The 19,310-nt window shown below is 39.7% G+C and overlaps 1 protein-coding gene across 1 annotated transcript in view; it reads left to right on the forward strand.

Moving 5' to 3' along the window:
• PSMG2 (proteasome assembly chaperone 2) overlaps positions 1 to 19,080 on the forward strand; it is a 29,410-nt gene extending 10,330 nt beyond the window's left edge. Inside the window, exons 4-7 of the mRNA XM_003406391.4 lie at positions 2,114 to 2,232; positions 3,067 to 3,240; positions 17,807 to 17,927; positions 18,775 to 19,080. Of these exons, the coding sequence (XP_003406439.1) occupies positions 2,114 to 2,232; positions 3,067 to 3,240; positions 17,807 to 17,927; positions 18,775 to 18,867 (507 nt within the window). The 3' untranslated portion in view covers positions 18,868 to 19,080. The remainder of the gene's footprint in view (positions 1 to 2,113; positions 2,233 to 3,066; positions 3,241 to 17,806; positions 17,928 to 18,774) is intronic.
• Positions 19,081 to 19,310: the final 230 nt, after the last annotated feature.

Raw genomic sequence — 19,310 nt, forward strand, 5'->3', positions numbered from 1 at the left:
AAGAAATTGAATATTTCTGACGTTCCAAGCCCTCCCCCACACCTCATCCAGCCATTGCTTACTTAAATGGAATCTGAGGGTATGTGTTCCTTCACGGCCAGCTTCCTTTGCTCAGTGTTCTGTTTGTGAGGTTCGTTCATTTATTCTCAGTTGTGTGTGGTATTCCACCGTATGGATAAATCTTAACTGTATGTGCAAATAACACATTGTACTATTGATGAAGTGTTTGATTTTTTCCAGTTTGAGGCCCTCGGGAATAGTGCCACTATAATTGTTTTTGATGTTTATATTTGATATGTATCACTCTCTCCTTTTTTTCGTAAATGGTTTCATACCCAAAGTTTTGCAGTGAGAATTGCTGGCATTTTTACATTGTGCCACATGGCTTTTTTGTTGTCTTTCTAATACCAGTTAAAGAATTAAGATGATTCAAACCCTTTTAAATGAAATTTTTAGTGGGCAAAAATAATTTGTAAGGTAATTTCAAATGTTTATTGAATGTTGATTCTTTACACCAATGCTATTCTAAGCACTTTATGATTGTATTTAATTCTGACAGCAATCCTATGAGGTACATAATTAACATTATCCTTATTTTACAAATGAGGAAACTGAAGCACGGAAGGGTTAAGCAATTTGCCTAAAGGGTACAGTCCATAGCAGGTGGTGCCAGCATCCTGTGTAGGCAGCCTGACTCCAACATGCCTCTCTTAGCTACTGCACTATAAAAGTTATCCCTTTCCTTACCTGCATTTCAGATTTTATAGAACAATCATCTTAACAGCCTGTGAAGCGTTTCCATAAAGTGAGTTTTCTCCCAAATATTTTGTAACCCACATTCCATATTCACTGTTAACATCTTGTCACCCTGCTTGATCTCTGTCTATACTTGCACAGAGTTTTCCTTCTGCTGAACAACCCAGAAGTAGGCTTAGAGACATCATGCCATTTTACACTTGACTACTTCACACATGTTTCAGTATCAGGGACATTCCCCTTCCCGACCGCGCCACCGTTACCACACCTGAGGAAATCAGCATGCAGTGAATTATTTAGGTGCGTCATTCATTGTACTTGGATCAGCAGTCAGTGCCGGTGCAAGCAGCAGTCAGGAAATCAAACAATGTGTTGGACTAGGCAAGTCTGCTGCAAAGGACCTTTTTAAAGTGTTGAAAAGCAAAGGTGTCACTTTGAGGACTAAGGTGCACCTGACCCAACCAGGGTGTTTTCAGTTACCTCATATGTATGTGAAAGCTGTACAGTGAATGAAGAAGATCTAAGGAAAGTTGACGTATTTGAATTGTGGTGATGGCGAAGAATATACCATGCCAGAGGAATGAACAAATCTGTCTAGGAGTAGGTACAACCAGACTGCTCCTTAGCAGTGAGGATGGCAGGACTGCATCTTGCTTACTTTGGACACGTAATTAGGAAAGTTCAGCAGCTAGAAAAGGATGTTTGGTAAAGTAAAGGGTCAGGAAATCAGGGAAAACCCTCCATGAGATGTAAAGATTGTGCAGGATGGCACAGGACTGAGCAGTGTTTTGTTCTGTTATACATAATGTTGCATGACAACTAATGACGATCATCCAATATATTCGCGTTTCCCCAGGTGTCCCCAAAATGTTCTTTGTAGTTTGTTTGGTTCAGGTCAGCATTTGACTGTTAACGTCTTTTTAGTTGGTATCCTTCAGTTTAAAACTAGCCACCCTTCTCTCCACAATCTTGATTCCTTTGAGGAATCTGCTGCATTCGGGATTCCTCATGATTAGATCCAGGTCAGAAATTTCTGGCAAGAACATCTTATAGATGATCATGTGGTGGTTTTTAACAATAAGTCATTTAAATTGAGAACTGAGAAATTTTCCTCTATCAAAATAGAAAAGTTTTAAAACCTAGAGTACTGGCAAATAATTTATTTCTTATTAAAAAAAAAAATCATAAGCTTGTATTAAATAACTCATTGATCTTCAACTTTTACCTTCAGTTTAGGGATGATAAATGTATTTGAAAATACTAATAATTTTAGTATATGTAAATATATAACATAAAATCCTTTTATTATACTTTAAGGTCTAACTTTTTGACTTTATTTTTTCAATGGTGTATAAAGTATAAATCCAAACCATTCTGTGAAAAGCTGCTTTCCTGGATAAAAAGCAGTAACCTTGCCAGGGTTATTGTACTTTCAAGCAGTCATTCGTACCACTGCAATGATCTACAGCTTCGCAGGTATGTTCTTGCCTTTGAAAATTTATTTTTGTTACGGTTCGTTACAGTATGTTGGTAATTTCACACTATTAAAAATTTTTTTTAATACCGATGTGTATCGTTGCCTCTCCTCTCTGAAATTTAGAAAGAGGCAAGTGAGAGAAAGCTGAGAGATAAAAGAGAGTGCCTTCAGGTGGATACTGTTAGTTCCTATGAGATAGGTACAAGTCGGGGCACAGGACAGGCTTCGGTGTAAAGTAGAGATGTTCTAGAACATGCTTTATCATTTGGTATCACACTTTAGGATATACATGACAACATCACAGCCTAGTTGGAAGAATACCCAAGATTTATCATTGAATAATTTTAAAAAGATCGGGTTGATATTTCTACATATTGCCAATATGCAACTGTTTGTATTACAGAAATCCAGTTGCCTCTAAGTATAGCTCCCTGGCGTGTCAGAATGAATTCTTAAATGTAAGAGTGACCAAGATATAGAAATATATTTTATTGCATTATCATTTATACACCTATAAAAGCAGGATTAAAAATGTCTATAAGCCAAGAATTACCTTTCAAAACCAAAGCTAACTTCTAAGAATCCTGTAGTAGACACTCCGGGCCACATGGCCTGAGGGAGCCTTGGGAGATAGGTTTGTTCCCACGATGGTCTTCTGCTCTCTTCTAAGTAAGTAAATAGCAAACTAAAGCAATATTTTTTATATGTTGTTCTTTCTTGTATTTTATCTTGGGCAAACAGATACATGGAGAATAAGATAATTTTAGCTAAAAGAACTGATAATTTGATTTATTCATGAGTTTTAAAAAAATTAATTATATAATTGTTCCCAGTACTCCCTTCCGCTACCTTCTTACACCTTCCATGCAAAGAAGTGTTCAGAATAAAATAAAGAGCCTTAACTGGGAAGAAATGGAAAAAAGCCAGTGCGTTCCCGGAATCGAGGATTCTGAGTTTTGTGTCCGTATCCCTGGAGGAGGTATCACAAAAGCACTCTATGAGGAAAGGTGAGTTGGGTTACCTGCTCACTTGTTTGTTTCCCACCTTGATTAAAAATGAAATGAAGATCATTAGGAGGGTGTATTGGATTACTACTTAGTTGAGCATTGGAAATGTATTTGTAAAACAAGTGCTTTATTGGAGACCATACGTTCCGGGGAAAGATTTAAATTTGGTTGTAGCAGGATTGGTTCCTGAAAACCTGTGTTTAATGCTTTAATGTGTGTGGCATTTTAGGGATTCTGGTCCTTATTGCATTCAGCCTCTACGATCACTCCTGATTAGCGTTTGGAATCGTGAACTTTAAAACAGCAAGTTAATGTAAAGATAGAAAAGAGAAAGCGATGTCCTTTTTTTTTTTTTTTTAGCCCCCCTCCTTTTTTAAATTGATTTATATGTCCACACCCAGTTTACCATCTGATTTTTTTGTACATGTGGTACAGATACACACAACAAAACATTTGCCAGTTGAACATTTTCCTCATGCACAATTCAGTGACATTGGTTACACTCTTCATGTTGTGCAACCCTTATCCCTTCTTTTTCCTAATAATTCTACCAGATTAACATAAACTCAGTTTCATCCCCCCTCCAGCAAAAACTCCCCATCCCCCTTCCTCCCACCCCTGGTAATTACTAATAAGCTTTGGTTTCTAGATGTTTGCTTATTTCATGTAAATGAGGTCATACAGTATTTGTCCTTTTGTGACTGACATCTTGCTCGCATAATGTTTTAAAGGTTCGTCCATGCTATTCATTTCTCTTTGTGGCTGAGTCATACTCTGTTGTGTGTATGAACCACATTTTGTTTATCCATTCATCTGTTGATGGACATTTCTGTTGTTTCTACCTTTTGGCTTGTTGTAAAAAGTTCTGCAACAAGCACTGATGTACAGATTTCTGTTTGTGTTCCTGCCTTCATTTTTGAGGGGTATATACTTAGGTTTGGAATTGCTGGGTCAACTTTTTGAGGAGCTGCCAAACTTTTCCACAGCACTGTACCATTTTGCATTCCCACCAGGGATTGATGAGGGTTACACTTCCTCCACGTCTTCACCAATACCTGTTGTTTTCCCTTTTTTTTTTTGATCATTGCTATTCTAGTGGGGGTGAGGTGATAGCTCATTGGTGGTTTTGATTTACATCTTCCTAATGGCAAATGACATTGAGCATCTTTTCATGTGCTTGTTGGCCATTTAAATATCCTCTTTGGTGGACTGTCCAAGTTCTTTGCCTATTTTTTTGATTGTTTGATCAGATTTTTAGACACTATACTTAGAAACACTGGTGACGTAGTGGTTAAGAGTTCGGCTGCTAACCAAAAGGTCGGCAGTTCGAATCCACCAGTCACTCCTTGGAAACCATATTGGGCAGTTCTACTCTGTCCTGTAGGGTCACTATGAGTTGGAATCAACTCGACAACAGTGGATTTGGCTTTTTTTTTTTTCCTTGAAGCTGTACTTACGTAACCTGTCTCATTCTTTTGCCTCCTATTTCACAAGATCTGAGGCTGCCTTAGAGATTAACCAGCAGTCTTGCTTTATGCTTTAATGTCCCGAGCCTTCCTCCATGCTGTGGGGTTGATGTGCCTGATAAGTTTATATAAGACAGAACCAGTGACTATGAAATAAGGGTGGGGCAAATCTTCACAGGGTAGTGAGCCAGAGGGTGTCTTCTGCTGCTTCACAGGCACGTGTGCTGTACTCCCCACTTTGCATAGAAAAGATCACTGAACAAGCATACTGCCAGCGCCCTCATCAGTGAGCTTGTAGAGTTGGGCAGAGCTAACTCTAGAAAAAATTTGTTCTCCAGTACTATTGCTAAAATTCAACGGATAAGTCTGTCTCCTTACTTACGATTGTAAATTTCGAGAATATAAACCTAGTGTTGCAAATCAGAACCACTGGTTTGCTTGCTCTGAAATCATCACCATGACTTGTGCATGGCCAGAGGGAGTAATCGCAGCAGTAATAGTGATGTAAGTAGTGGTGATAGTATTAGCAGCTAACTATGTGCCTGGTACTGTTCTGTGCACCTTGCATGTATTTAGTCATTTAATTCTTATCACAACCACATAGAATACATACTGTACTAACTTTCTTTTATACACAATAAAATTAAAGAGCAGCAAAAACTTACTAAAAGTCATACTGGTAGTGACAAAGCCAGGATTTGAACAGTCATCTGGCCCCAAACCTCTGCACTTTTTTTTTTTTAATTCAGGCTTAATTTCTTGTTGTGTTAATGGTGCCGTCTACTCGGTTCTGACTTACAGTGACCTTATGTACAACAGAACAAAACACTGGCTGGTTCTGCACCATCCTCACAATCATTGCTATGTTTGAGCCCATTGTTGCAGCCACTGTATCAGTACATCTCTTTGAGGGTCTTCCTCTCTTTCCTGACCCTCTACTTTACCAAGCAGGATGTCCTTCTCCAGGGACTGGTCCCCCCAATAACACGTCCAGAGTACGCGAGATGAAGTCTCAACATTTTCATTTCCAAGGAGTACTCTACTATTTTCCATTCAAGACAGCTTGTTCGTACTTCTGGCAGTCCATGGTATATCCAGTATTCTTTACCAACACTATAATTCAAAAGTATCGATTCTTCTTCAGTCTTGCTTATTCATTGTCCAGGTTTCACTTACATGTGAGGCAATTGAAAATACAATGGCTTGGGTCGGGTGCACCATAGTCCTCCAAAAAAGAAGGTCCTTTGTAGCAGATTTGTCCTGTGCAATATGTCATTTCATTCCTTATCTGTTGATCCTTGACAACTTCAGTCTCTTCTCTATTAATCTTGATGTTTATTGGTCCAGTTATGAGGATTTTTGTTTCCTTTATGTTAAGGTATAATCCATACTGAAGGCTGTTAGTCTTCGATCAGTGAGTGTTTCAAGTCCTCTTTGCTTTCAGCAAGCAAAGTTGTGTCATCTGCATATCACAGGTTGTTAATGAATCTTCCACCAATCCTGATATTACATTCTTTTTCATGTAGTCCAGCTTCTCGGATTATTTGCTCAGCATACAAACTGAATAAGTGTGGTGAAAGCTACAACTGCGACACACACTGTCATGGATTGAATTGTGTCCCCCCAAAATATGTGTTAACTTAGTTAGGCCAGGATTCCCAGTATTGTTTGGTTGTCCTCTATTTTGTGATTGTAATTTTGAGAGGAGTAGGGCGGGGTTGTAATACCACACTTACCAGGTCACCTCCCTGATCCTAGCTAAAGGGAGTTTCCCTGGGGTGTGACCTGCACAACCTTTATCTCTCAGGGGATGAAAGGGAAGCAAGCAGAGAGTTGGGGACCTCATACCACCAAGAAAGCAGCAGCAGGAGCAGAGCATGTCCTTTGGACCCGGAGTCCGTGCACCTGAAAAGTTCCTCGACCATGGGAAGATTGAGGACAAGGACCTTCCTCCAGGGCCAAGAGAGAATTCCTTCCCCTGCAGCCAACACCCTGAATTTCGACTTGTAACCTACTAAAACCCAGCCAGTCGAGTGTAACCTACTAGGCTGTGAGAAAAGAAATTTCTCTTTGTTAAAGCCATCCATTTGTGGTATTTCTGTTATGGCAGCACTAGATAACCAAGGCACACACCTTTCCTGATTTTAAACTATGCAGTATCCCCTTGTTTTTGTTGAATGACTGCCTCTTGGTCTATGTACAGGTTCCTCATGTGCACAGTTAAGTGTTCTGGAATTCCCATTCTTGCAATGTTATCCATAATTTGTTATGATCCACGCAGTCAAATTTCTTTGCATAGTCAATAAAACACAGGTAAACATCTTTAATCTATCTGACATCAGCAGTGATACCCCTTATTCCACTTCCTCTTCTGATATGGCTTGAAGCTCTGGCAGTTCTGTCAGTGTACTACTGCAACTGCTTTTGAATTATCTTCAGCGGAATTTTACTTGAGTGTGCTATTAATGATATTGTTTGATAATTTCCTCATTCATTTGGATCACCTTTCCTTGGAATAGGCATAAATATAGTTCTTTTTCAGTCAGTTGGCCAGGTAGCAGCTATCTTCCCAGATTTCTTGGCAGAGACGAGTGAGCACCTCCAGCGCTGTATGCGTTTGTGGAAACATCTCGATTGGTATTCCGTCAATATTTGGAGGTTCTTTTTCGTAGATGCCTTTGGTGCAGCTTGAACTTCTTCCTTCAGTACCATCGGCTCTTGATCATATGCTACCTTCTGAAATAATTGAACATCAACCAGTTTATTTTGGTATAGTGACTCTGCGTATTCCCTCCATCTTCTTTGGACACTTCTTGCGTCGTTCAATATTTTACCCATGCCAAAAATCTGAAACCAAACCAGTTGTCATTGAGTCGATTCCAACTCATAGCGACTCTGTACGATAGAGTAGAACTGCCCGTAGGATTTCCAAGGAGCAGGTGGTAGATTCTATCTTTTGGTCAAAACCCTAGCTCTTAACCAGTGCACCACCAGGGCTCCATTTTGCTCATAGAATCCTTCAGTATTGCAACTCAGGAGTTGAATTTTTTCCTTAGTTGTTTCAGCTTGAGAAATCCAAGTGTGCTCTTCCTTTTTGGTTTTTCTAACTCCAGGTCTTTACACATTTCATTATGATGCTTAATTTTCTTCTCAAGCCATCCTTTGAAATCTTCAGTTCAGCTTTTTTACTTCCTCATTTCTTCCAGTCAGTTCAGCTGCTTTGCGTTAAAGAGCAAGTTTCAGAGTCTCTTCTGACATCCGTTTTGGTCTTTCCTGTCTTTTTAATGACCTTTTGCTTTCTTGTATGATTTCGTTGATGTCATTCCACAATTTGTTTGGTCTTTAGTCATTAGGATTCGGTGTGTCAAATCTGTTCACGAGATGGCCTTTAAGTTCAGGTGAGATATACTCAAGATCATATTTTGGCCCTTGTGAATTTGCTTTCATTTTCTTCAAGTTCAGCTTGAACTTGCATGTGAACAATTGATGATGGTCTGTTCCGCAGTCAGCCAGCCCCTGGCCTTGCCCTTGGGTGATGATACTGAACTTCCCCATCGTCTCTTTCCACAGATGTAGTTGACTTGATTTCTGTGTATTCCATCTGGTGAGGTCCACGTGTGTAGTTGCCGTTTATGTTGTTGTAAAAGGTATTTGCAATGAATAAATCATTGGTCTTGCAGAACTCTGTCATGCGATCTCTGATGTCATTTCTGTCACCAACGCCATATTTTCCCACTGCGGATCCTTCTTTCTTTCAGATTTTGCGTTCCAATCACCAGTAATTATCAGTGCATCTTGATTGCATGTTTGATCACTTTCAGACTGCAGAATTTGGTAAAAATCTTAATTTCTTCATCTTTAGCATTAGTGGTTGGTGCGTAAATTTGAATAATAGTCGTATTAATTGGTCTTCCTTGTTAGGTGTATGGCTATTACCCTATCACTGACAGCATCGTATTTCAAGATAAATCTTGAAATGTTCTTTTTGTCAATGAACGCGATGTCATTCCTTTTCAATTTGTTATTCCCAGCATAGTAGACCAAAAGATTGTCCGATTCAAAATGGCCAGTATTAGTTCATTTCAGCTCACTAATGCCTGGGATATCGATGTTTATGCATTCCGTTTCATTTTTGATGACTTACAAATTTCCCAGATCCATATTTCATACTTTCCATGTTCCACTTATTAATGGATATTTGCAGCTGTTCTCATTTGGAGTCGTGCCACATCAGCAAATGAAGGTCCTGAAAGCTTAATTCCATCTGCATCATTAAGGTCGACTCTACTTTGAGGAGGCAGCTCTTCCCTAGTTGAATTTTGAGTGCCTTCCAACCTGAGGGGCTCATCTTCTGGTACTCTTATCAGACAATGTTCTGCTGCTATTCATAAGGTTTTCACTGGCCAATTTTTTTAGAAGTAGATCACCACGTCCTTCTTCCTAGTCTGTCTTTAGTCTGGAAGCTCCACTGAAACTTGTTCACCGTGGCTGACTCTACTGGCATTTGAAATACCAGTGGCATAGCTTCCAGCATCACATCAACACGCAAGCCACCACAGTATGACAGACTGACAGACGAATGGTGGTAGGCTTAATTAGTCCACTTTGTTTTTCCTATATAAAAACATAAATATTGTACCTTTAACTGCTTCACTATAAGGTGCAGTACTTATCGTCCAGGATAACAGTGAGCTTTATTCTTTGTCTAAAAGTTGAGCTTATTCCCAGTTATTTGAAATTACTTATATGTTTTTTCTTTCTGAAAATATTTGATTTCTCTGTCAGAAGTGGTACAGGCATTTCATCTTGTCTTTCCAGTACAACTTGTTTTGCTCATCTCTGACCATACTTGCATATCTTTTCAGCTTTCCTTTATTCCCTGAAAACCTAATCCAGTTAAAACCACTATTTCGTTCAACAATTCCTTTTTGTCTAATTCCTTATCCACGTCATATCTTTCCTTCTTTTTCTATCTCACTTATACCCCACAATATATCACTGCAACTGCTCTCTTACCATGGCTGCCTTATCACCCTCCATACTTGGCCTGCAAGCCACCAGCTTTGCATCATTTCAGTTATCCCCCTTCCCTTACTTAATTTAGGGCATGGGGTTTCTTGCACAGACTGCTGTCAGGGTCTCTTCATTGACTTCTCTGCCTCCATTCTGACACATTCTGATGCATCTCAACAATGTTGCCAGAATTAACTTTCTAAAATGCAAAACTGATCACAACACTCTCTGATTACAATCCATCAGTGACATCACCTGCCATCTCCAGAATCCAGTTTGTACTCTAACTTACCAGCGAGGCCCTCCACAACCGCCTGGCCAGCTCACTCCTTGCCACTCCATCCACCTCCGGTTAAACTGCTTGCAGCCACCATGTCCTAGAAACTCTTTCATTCTTTCTTGTTTTTGTTCCCCGTATTTTCTTCTTTTTGTCCCTGTTGAAAAACCTGCCTAGCTTCCAAGAGTTAGTTTATGCATCACCTCCTCCCTGAGTTCTTAATTGTTCCTCCCTGTATTAGGCTGCATCCTCTAGAGGAGCAAAGCTAGTGAAGCATATCTGTAAATATATAGAGAGATTTATTTCAGGGAAATGGCTCATGCAGTTATGGAGGCTGGCAAGTCCCAAATCCATGGGTCAGGTGGCAGGCTGAAGGCATCTCACATCCCAAGAGCTGGAGGTCAGAGGATGATAAAGTGAATGCAGGATCGGAGAAAGACGAGGCAAGTTTTGCTAGACATCCGTATGTATATATATTTGATGCAAGTCACACTGCCAAGAAAACTCCCCTTCCAACTAATTGGCTGCTCACATCAGGTTATAAAATGGAGGATGATTACCTAATGTCTGCCAAATCACTGAGAACATAGTCTAGCCAAGTTGAGACATAACAGTAACCATCACACTCCCCTTCTCCACAAGGAATTTACTACTCCCATTGCTCTACACACCTGTAAAGTTTTTTCGCACTTCTTGTTACTTTTCTACAAGTCAGTCTTCTAGACGGTTGCTTCTGACCATATCAGTAGCTGGTATCATACTTGCCCTCCTGTCATAAACAAGTGGAAACTGGACAACATAAATGAAGCAACTGTTTCTCAGACATTGGACAACATGCAGCACAGGACTGTGATCCCTGAGGGAAGGGAAGCAAAAGCCCTGAAGTTGATTCTGCCTGGAGATACTTTCCAGACTGCAACACTGGAAGGAGACCCAAGTGGAGCACAGTGGTCCTGAATTGAGACAACAGACCAGAGTTCCCTGAAACACAGAACCCGAGAAGAGGAAGCTACTCATAAAAAGAGCTCTAGAAACCTTCCTTGGAGTCTTCCTGTGTCTTCTCTGAATTCTAACCACACATGTGTAGGGTGAAACTCCATGAAACTCTTAGGTAGCTTCAGATGGGACAATTTCTAGAGCTCACAGCAGCTGGGAGATGTTCGGACACAGACCAGAATGTAGAGACCTTGTTGAACCTTTGGGTTATTTAGTAGAGACCCCAGAAAGATCCAGCCTTAGAAGTAGGACTAAACTAGCCCTGTAATAAAGGCTACTCAGTAAGAACACAAGTAAGAAGACTTAAGAACAAACCTCAAAGGGATCAGGCTGATACATGAAGTAGATTAACTGTCTACCAAAACAGACTTCACTCTAAAGCAAGAGTCAGCTAACTTTTTCTGTAAAGGGCCAAATAAGTAAATTTTTTAGGTTTGGAAGGCACTCGGCTATGCTGTTATAATGCAAAAGCAACCATTGACAATAGGTAAATAAATGGACATGGCTGTGTTCCAGTAAAACTTTATTTACAAAAATAGACAGTGGGCCAGTTTTTGTCTTTGGGTGGTTGTATGCCAAACCCTGCTCTAAAGAAAGACAGCAAAATCCAGGCACTCAACAACATAACATTCATAGTGTCCTACATCCAACAAAAAATTATTAGAGTCACGAAGAAGCAGGAGAATGTGACCCATAACCAGGAGACGTATCAGTCAATAAAAACACATCCAGAAATAACAGAATTATCAAGGACTTCAAATTAGCTGTTATATAAGCTCACGGATTTAAAGGAAAATGTAAACATAAGGAAGAGCATAACCAACTTTAAAAAATAACCAAATTGAACTCCTATAGCTGAAAGATGCCGTTTCTGAAATGACAGTTCACTGGGTGGGCTAACATCAGAACAGAAGAAAAAAAATCAGTGAACTGGGAATAGGGCAATAGAAACAACCTGATGAAGCACAGAGAGAAGAAAAACAAGTAGAGCCTCAGTAATCTGTGAGACAGTATTAAGTCACCACATGTGTATAGTTGAAGTCAAGGGTCAGTTGGGATGGGCATTGCAGAAACCAAAAAGCACTTGAAGAACTAATGGCCAAAATTTTTTCAGATTTGGTGAAAACTGTTAATAACACTACACCAGCACCCATCTGTCTGATTGTTCTGTGGTGGGTTATATGTTACTGTGGTGCTGGAAGCTATGCCACTGTTATTTCAGATACCAGCAGGGTCACTCACCCATGAAGGACAGGTTTCAGTGGAGTTTGCACATTAAGACATACTTTTTTTTAGGAAGAAAGGTCTAGTGATCTACTTCTGAAAATTAGACACTAAAAATCTTATGGAATATTGCCTGAGATTTCAGCTCACTCTGGATGTGTCACCAGGAAGGACTGATTGCTGGAAAAGGACATGTGTGGTTAAGGGCCAGTGAAGGCAAGGGACACCATCGATTAGACGAATTAACACAACATCCACAACAAATTTTTTGACTCAAACATACTGACAATCATGAAGATGGCACAGGACCATGCAACATTTTGTTCTGTTGTACGCAGAGTCACCATGAGGTAGAACTGACTCGATGGCAACTAACAACAGCAGTTAACCTCCAGATCCAAGAAACTCAATGAACTCCCAGCAAGAAACACAAGTAAATCACACCAAGACGCATTATGATCAAAGCTTATGAGGTGGGTTCTCTTATCGCCCTGTTACGTATGACGAACATTAAAACTCTGATTGAGTAACTTGCCCAACATGTCTGGTAAGTGGCAGAGTAAGAATCTGAACCCAGGTACAGGAGTACCTCAGAGAGAGTGCAGATTGGGTTTCAGACCTCTGCAGTAAAGCGAATATCACAATATAGCAAGTCCATGTGAGTTTTTTGGGTTCCCAGTGCATATAAAAGTTATGTTTACACTATATCTTAGTCTGTTAATTCCTTTCATGAAAGGTTTCCTGTTGCGTGGGATGCTGCGTTTCGCCCGCAGTAGAACTTCTTTCAAGTTGGAGTCAGTTCTCTCAAACCCTGCCGCTGCTTTATCAACTAAGTTTATGTAGTATTCTGAATTCTTTGTAGTCATTTCAGTAATGTTCACAGCATCTTCACCAGGAGTAGACTCCATCTCAAGAAACCACTCTCTTCGCTCATCCATAGGAAGCAACTCCTCGTCTGTTAAAAGTTTTATCATGAGATTGCTGCAATTCAGTCACGTTTTCAAGCTCCACTTCTAATTCTAGTTATTTTGCTATTTCTACCACATCTGCAGTTTACTTCTTTCACTGAAGTCTTGAACCCCTCAAAGTCATCCATGAGGGCTGGAATCAACTTCTTCCAAACTCCTGTTAATGTTGGTATTTTGACTTCCTACCATGAATCACGAATGTACTTAATGGCATCTAAAATGGTGAATCCTTTCCAGAAGGTTTTCAATTTACTTTGCCCAGCTCCATCAGAGAAATCACTATCTATGACAACTATAGCTTTATGAAATGTATTTCTTATATAATAAGACTTGAAAGTCAAAATTACTCCTTGATCTATAGGCTGCAGAATGGATGTTGTGTTAGCAAGCATAAAAACATTAATCTCCTTGTACATCTCTACCAGAGCTCTTGGGTTACCAGGTCCATTGTCAATGAGCAGTGATATTTTGAAAGAAATGTTTTTTTCTGAGCGGTAGGTCTCAATTAAAAAAAAAAAAATTTTTAATAGTGAGGTTAAAACATTCAGCAGTCCGTGTTGTAAGCAGATGTGCTGTCATCTAGGCTTTGTTGTTCCATTTAGAGAGCACAGACAGAGTAGATTTAGCACAGTTTTTAAGGGCCCTAGGATTTTTCAATGATAAATAAACATTGGCTTCAACTTAAAGTCACCAGCTGCGTTAGCCCCTAACAAGAGAGTCAGCCTGCATGTTGAAGCTTTGAGGCCAGGGATTGACTTCTCCCCTCTAGCTATCAGAGTCCTAGAAGGCATCTACTTCTGATATAAGGCTGTTTTGCCTGCATTGAAAATTCTGTTGCTTAGTGTAGCCGCCTTCATCAGTTATCTTAGCTAGATCTTCTGGATGCCTTGCTACATCTTCTTCATTAGCACTTGCTGCTTCGCCTTGAAATTTTATGTTATGGAGATGGCTTCTTTCCTGAAATCTCATGAACCAACCTCTTCTAGCTTCACGCTTTTCTTCTGCAGCTTCCTCACCTCTCTCAGTCTTCATACATTTGAAGAGAGTTAGCCCCTTGTTCTGAATTAGGCTTTGGTTTAAGGAAATGTGGCCGGTTTGATCTTCTATCCAGAACACTAAAACTTTTTCCATATCAGCAATAATGCTGTTTCACTTTCTTGTCGTTCATGTTTTCACTGGATTAACGCTTTTAATTTCCTTCAAGAACTTTTCTTCTGCAATCACAATTTGACTAACTGGCACAAGAGGCCTAGCTTTCAACCTGTCTTTCTCAGTAAGTTTAATCATTTCTCAGTAAGCTTAATCATTTCTAGCTTTTTATTTAAAGTGAGATGTGCAACTTGAACACTAAGGGGCCATCGTAGGGTTATAAACTGGCCTAGTGTCGATATGGTCTTGTCTCAGGGAATAGGAAGACCTGAGGAGAGGGAGAGAGATGGGGGTCGTTGGAGCAGTTAGAACATACACAGCTATCAGTTAAATTCGCCATCTTACATGGCATGTTTTGTGGCACCCCAAAACAATTACAATAGTAACATCAAAGATCACTGATCACAGATCACCATAACAGATATAATAATAATGAAAACGTTTGAAATATTGAATTACCAAATTTTGAATTACCAGAATGTGACACAGGGACTTGAAGTGAGCATGTGCCGTTGGAAAAATCGTGCTGATAGACTTGCTTGACACAGGGTTGCCACAAACCTTCAATTTGTAAAAAACAATATCTGCAAAGCACAATAAAGTGAAGCACAGTAAAACAAGGTATGCCTGTAATGTGTCCTAGTTACCGTTATTCCAAACTGATATGCTTATAAAATGGAGATAATTACAGCTTCCTCAAGAAATGTTTTAAGGACCACAGCAGTCAAAACAGCCTGGTGCTGGTACAACTGCACATACATAGGCCAATGGAACAGAATTGAGAATCCAGTCATAATTCATCCACCTATGAGCAGTTGATATTTGACAAAGGCCCAAAGTCTTTTTTATGGGGAGAAGACAGTCTCTTTAACAAATGGTGCTGGCGTAACTGGATATCCATCTGCAAAAAAAAAAATGAAACAAGGCCCATACCTCACACCACGTTCAAAAATCACCTCAGAATGGATCAAAGACCTAAATATAAAATCTAAAATGATAAAGATCATGGAAGAAAAAATAGGGACAACACCAGGAGCCCTAATACATGGCATAAACAGAATACAAAACATTGCTAACAATGCACAGACACCAGAAGAGACACTAGATAAGTGGGATAAGTGGGAGCTCCTAAAAATCAAACAGTTATGCTCTTCGAAAGACTTCACCAAAAGAGTAGAAAGACAACCTACAGACTGGGAAAAAATTTTTTGACTACCACATATCTGATCAGGCTCTAATCTCTAAAATCTACAGGATAACTGCAAAACCTGAACAACAAAAAGACAACCCATTTAAAAAATGGGCAAAGGATATGAACAGGTACTTCACCAAATAAGACATTCAGGTGGCTAACAGACATACGAGGAAATGCTCATGATCATTTACCAGTACCAAAAAAAGCCAAACCCAGTGCCGTCGAGTCGATTCCAACTCATAGTGACCTTATAGGACAGAGTAGAACTGCCCCACAGAGTTTCCAAGGAGCGCCTGGCAGATTCAAACTGCCTACCCTTTGGTTAGCAGCCATAGCACTTAACCACTACGCCACCAGGGTTTCCCATTTACCATTAAAAGAGAAATGTAAATCAAAACTACAATGAGATACCATTTCACCCCAACAAGGCTGTCACTAATCCAAAAAACACAAAATAATAAATGTTGGAGAGGTTGTGGAGAGACTAGAACACTTAAACACTGCTCATGGTACAACCACTTGGAAATAGATTTGGTGCTTCCTTGAAAAATTAGAAATAGAAGTACCATATGATCCAGCAATCCCACTCCTTGGAAAATATCCTAAAGAAGTAAGAGCCATCACATGAATATATATAGGCACACCCATGTCCATTGCAGCACTGTTCACAATAGCAAAAAGATGGAAACAACCTAGATGTCCATCAACAGACGAATGGATAAACAAATTGTCGTATATACACAGAATGAAATACTATGCAACGATAAAGAACAATGATGAATTCATGAAACATCTCACCAACATGGATGAATCTGGAGGGGATTATGCTGAGTGAAATTAGTCCCAAAAGGACAAATATTGAATGAGACCACTATTGTAGGAACTGAAAGGTTTAAACACAGAAGAAAACATTTTTGGGTGGTTATGAGGGTGGGGAGGGAGGGAGAGGGAAACTCATTAGATTATAGACAAGAATCATCTCAGGTGAAGGGAAGGATCACACCCAATACCTGGGAGTCAGCACAGCTGGACTAAACCAGAAGCTAAGAAGTTTCCTGAATACAACCACACACTTCGAGGGACAGAGCAGGGGCTGGGGTCTGTGGACCATGGTTTCAGGGGTCATCTAGGTCAATTGGCATAACAAAGTTCGTTAAGAAAATGATCTGCATCCCACTTTGGTGAGTGGCGTCTGGGGTCTTAAAAGCTTTCAAGTGGCCATCTAAGATGCCTCAATTGGTCACAACCTACTTGGACCAAAGGAGAAGGAAGAACACCAAAGACAAGGAAAATATTAGTCTGAGAGACAAAAGGGCCACATAAACCAGAGACTCTATCAGCCTGAGACCAAAAGAACTAGATGGTGCCCAGCTACCACCAGTGACTGCCCTGACAAGGAATACAGCAGAGAGTCCCTGACAGAGCAGGAGAAAAGCGGGGTGTAGAACTCAAATTCATTTAAAAAGACCAGACGTAATGTTCTCACTGAGATTGGAGGAACTCTCAAAGCCATGGCCCCTGGACACTCTGTTAACCCAGAACTGAAACCATTCCCAAAGCCCACTCTTCAGACAAAGATTAGACTGGACTATTTTTTTTTTTTTTTTTTATGAAACATAAAATAGTACTAGTGAAGAGTGTGCTTCTTAGCTCAAGCAGGTACACGAGACCAGAGGGACAGGAGCTGGTTGGATGGACACAGGAAACCCAGGGTGGAAAGAGGGAGTGTGCTGTCACATTGTGGGGGTTGCAGCTAGTGTCATATAACAATATGTGTATAAATTTTTGTATGAAAAAAGTTTTTTAAAAAGATTGAATCATAAAATATGCAGACAATGCTTAGCACATGATAATCACTCGATAAACAGTATTTTTAAGAGGCATTTATTTTTTCCTTCTCTGACTATTCCATTGTCTTCCAGTTTTCCTTCAGTGCTTTAGATCATTCATTAACAAGGCTCTGGAGCCCTTTCACTCACTTTACTGTGATGCTGCAGAAAATCACCGTGTTCTAAAGCAGGTGTGGGCGGAGGTCGGAAGCTGCTGCGTGCACCACAGCCGCGGACAGAGGGCGGTTTTCGTTGAGCCTGGGGGAGAGGTACAGGCAGTGCCACAGGGCTCCTCACCCTGTCCCCACAGATAGAAGAGTCCATTTATGGCAGAGGGAGAGAAGCAGTCATCTGAGGAAAGTCATCTCCTTGCGGAAGCCTGGCAAGTGCCTACTAAAATCTGCATCTTGTATCAGTGGAAAAATACTGAATTATTTTATTTGTTATAGCTGTTCTAGAGAAATCCCAGTGGCGATTCTGCTGAAATTTGTATCCGAAGGAGACAATATCCCAGATGCATTAGGCCTTGTTGAGTATCTTAATGAATGGCTTCAGATCATTAAACCGTGTGTAAGTTTTTTATTGTTACTGTTGTTTTAGTATTATCTAATGCTCTCATTTGATGATGTCTTCATCAACTTGCATGTTTTTATCCTATATAAGTAGACCAAATAAGTGAAGTTGATGTTAAAAATAGACAATCTTTACATATAATTTAAGCTGAACTTTTGAAAAGAAAATAAGGACGGTAGACCAATCTCCAACCTACTGTTGTTTCATTAAAGCTGGCAGTGCTTCCAAAAAAGGAAAATCTGAAGTTCTTCTTTGTTCATGTTTCGTTAGTTATACCAGACAAATTCTTATAAAATAAGCAAGTCCTCTTTGGAATTCACGATCGTTTCTTTTTTTAAAGTGAAGTAGAAGGTATTGCTTACGTGAGCAATGTTGTAGCTATTGAACATGCATCATGGTTAATATACTTTCCTCTATTGTAACAGCACCCAACCTGGGAAGTCAGTTAGCCTCTGGGTACAACGAGCACCAGAAGGCTGCTCTGTGTCGTCCTGTCTTTTTAATCCGTGCTTTGGCGGAGAATAAATTGATACAAGCCATAGAACATGGTGATTTTTTTTTTTTTTTTTAACTCTTCTTCATTTTGAATTTGATTTTACTCCATATGCAGTCCCTTCTGGCTGTTTATATGATTTGAAACTTGAGGAAATTTATCTTCAGTTAGCATAAAGACATAGAAATTTATTACTTTGTTTTTTCTTACCAATAAAGCTAAAAGTGCCAGAACCAAAAGGAGCCAAAAAAAAAAAAAACTAGAGAAGGAAGAGTTTTACAATACTTGTGTGTTAAAAGGCAATTTGATTTTAAAATTTAAAGATGGGAATATTCTGTTTTTAAATTACAGGTGGATGCCCCCACAGTGTCTGCCTTGCCATGGAAAATACCAAGTTCTTGGAGATTCCTCTTTGGCAGTGGTCTTCCCCCTGCACTGTTCTGATCCGGTTTCAGTTTTATACCATGTGTCTCAGGATATTTGTCACCAACACAGCTGTTAAACATGCTATACAAAAATTTGTACTATCTGAGAATGTATTAGGAAATAGGTATTTACTTTTCATAGAAATCTCAAAGAAGAAAAGATTAACCTTCAAAGGCCACTTTTACCATACTTTTCATCATATATAACAGATGTAAATTTTGTATAATAAAATAATTTTGTCTAAAGTGTGTTTTTTTTTTTTTTTTAACTCAAACTCTGTATGAGTTTTCTGAGGCCTCTGTAGCAAATTACCACAAACTTGATGGCGTAAAACAACACGAATATATTATAGTTTTGAGGTCAGACGTCCAAAATCAGTCTAATTGGGCTAAAAGCAAGGTGTTGGCAGGGCTGGTTTCTTCTGGGGCTGTAGGGCAGAATCCTGTACCTTGCTTTTTTCA

Source organism: Loxodonta africana, chromosome 11, assembly GCF_030014295.1.
Source record: "Loxodonta africana isolate mLoxAfr1 chromosome 11, mLoxAfr1.hap2, whole genome shotgun sequence".
NCBI classification, from domain to species: Eukaryota; Metazoa; Chordata; class Mammalia; order Proboscidea; family Elephantidae; genus Loxodonta; species Loxodonta africana.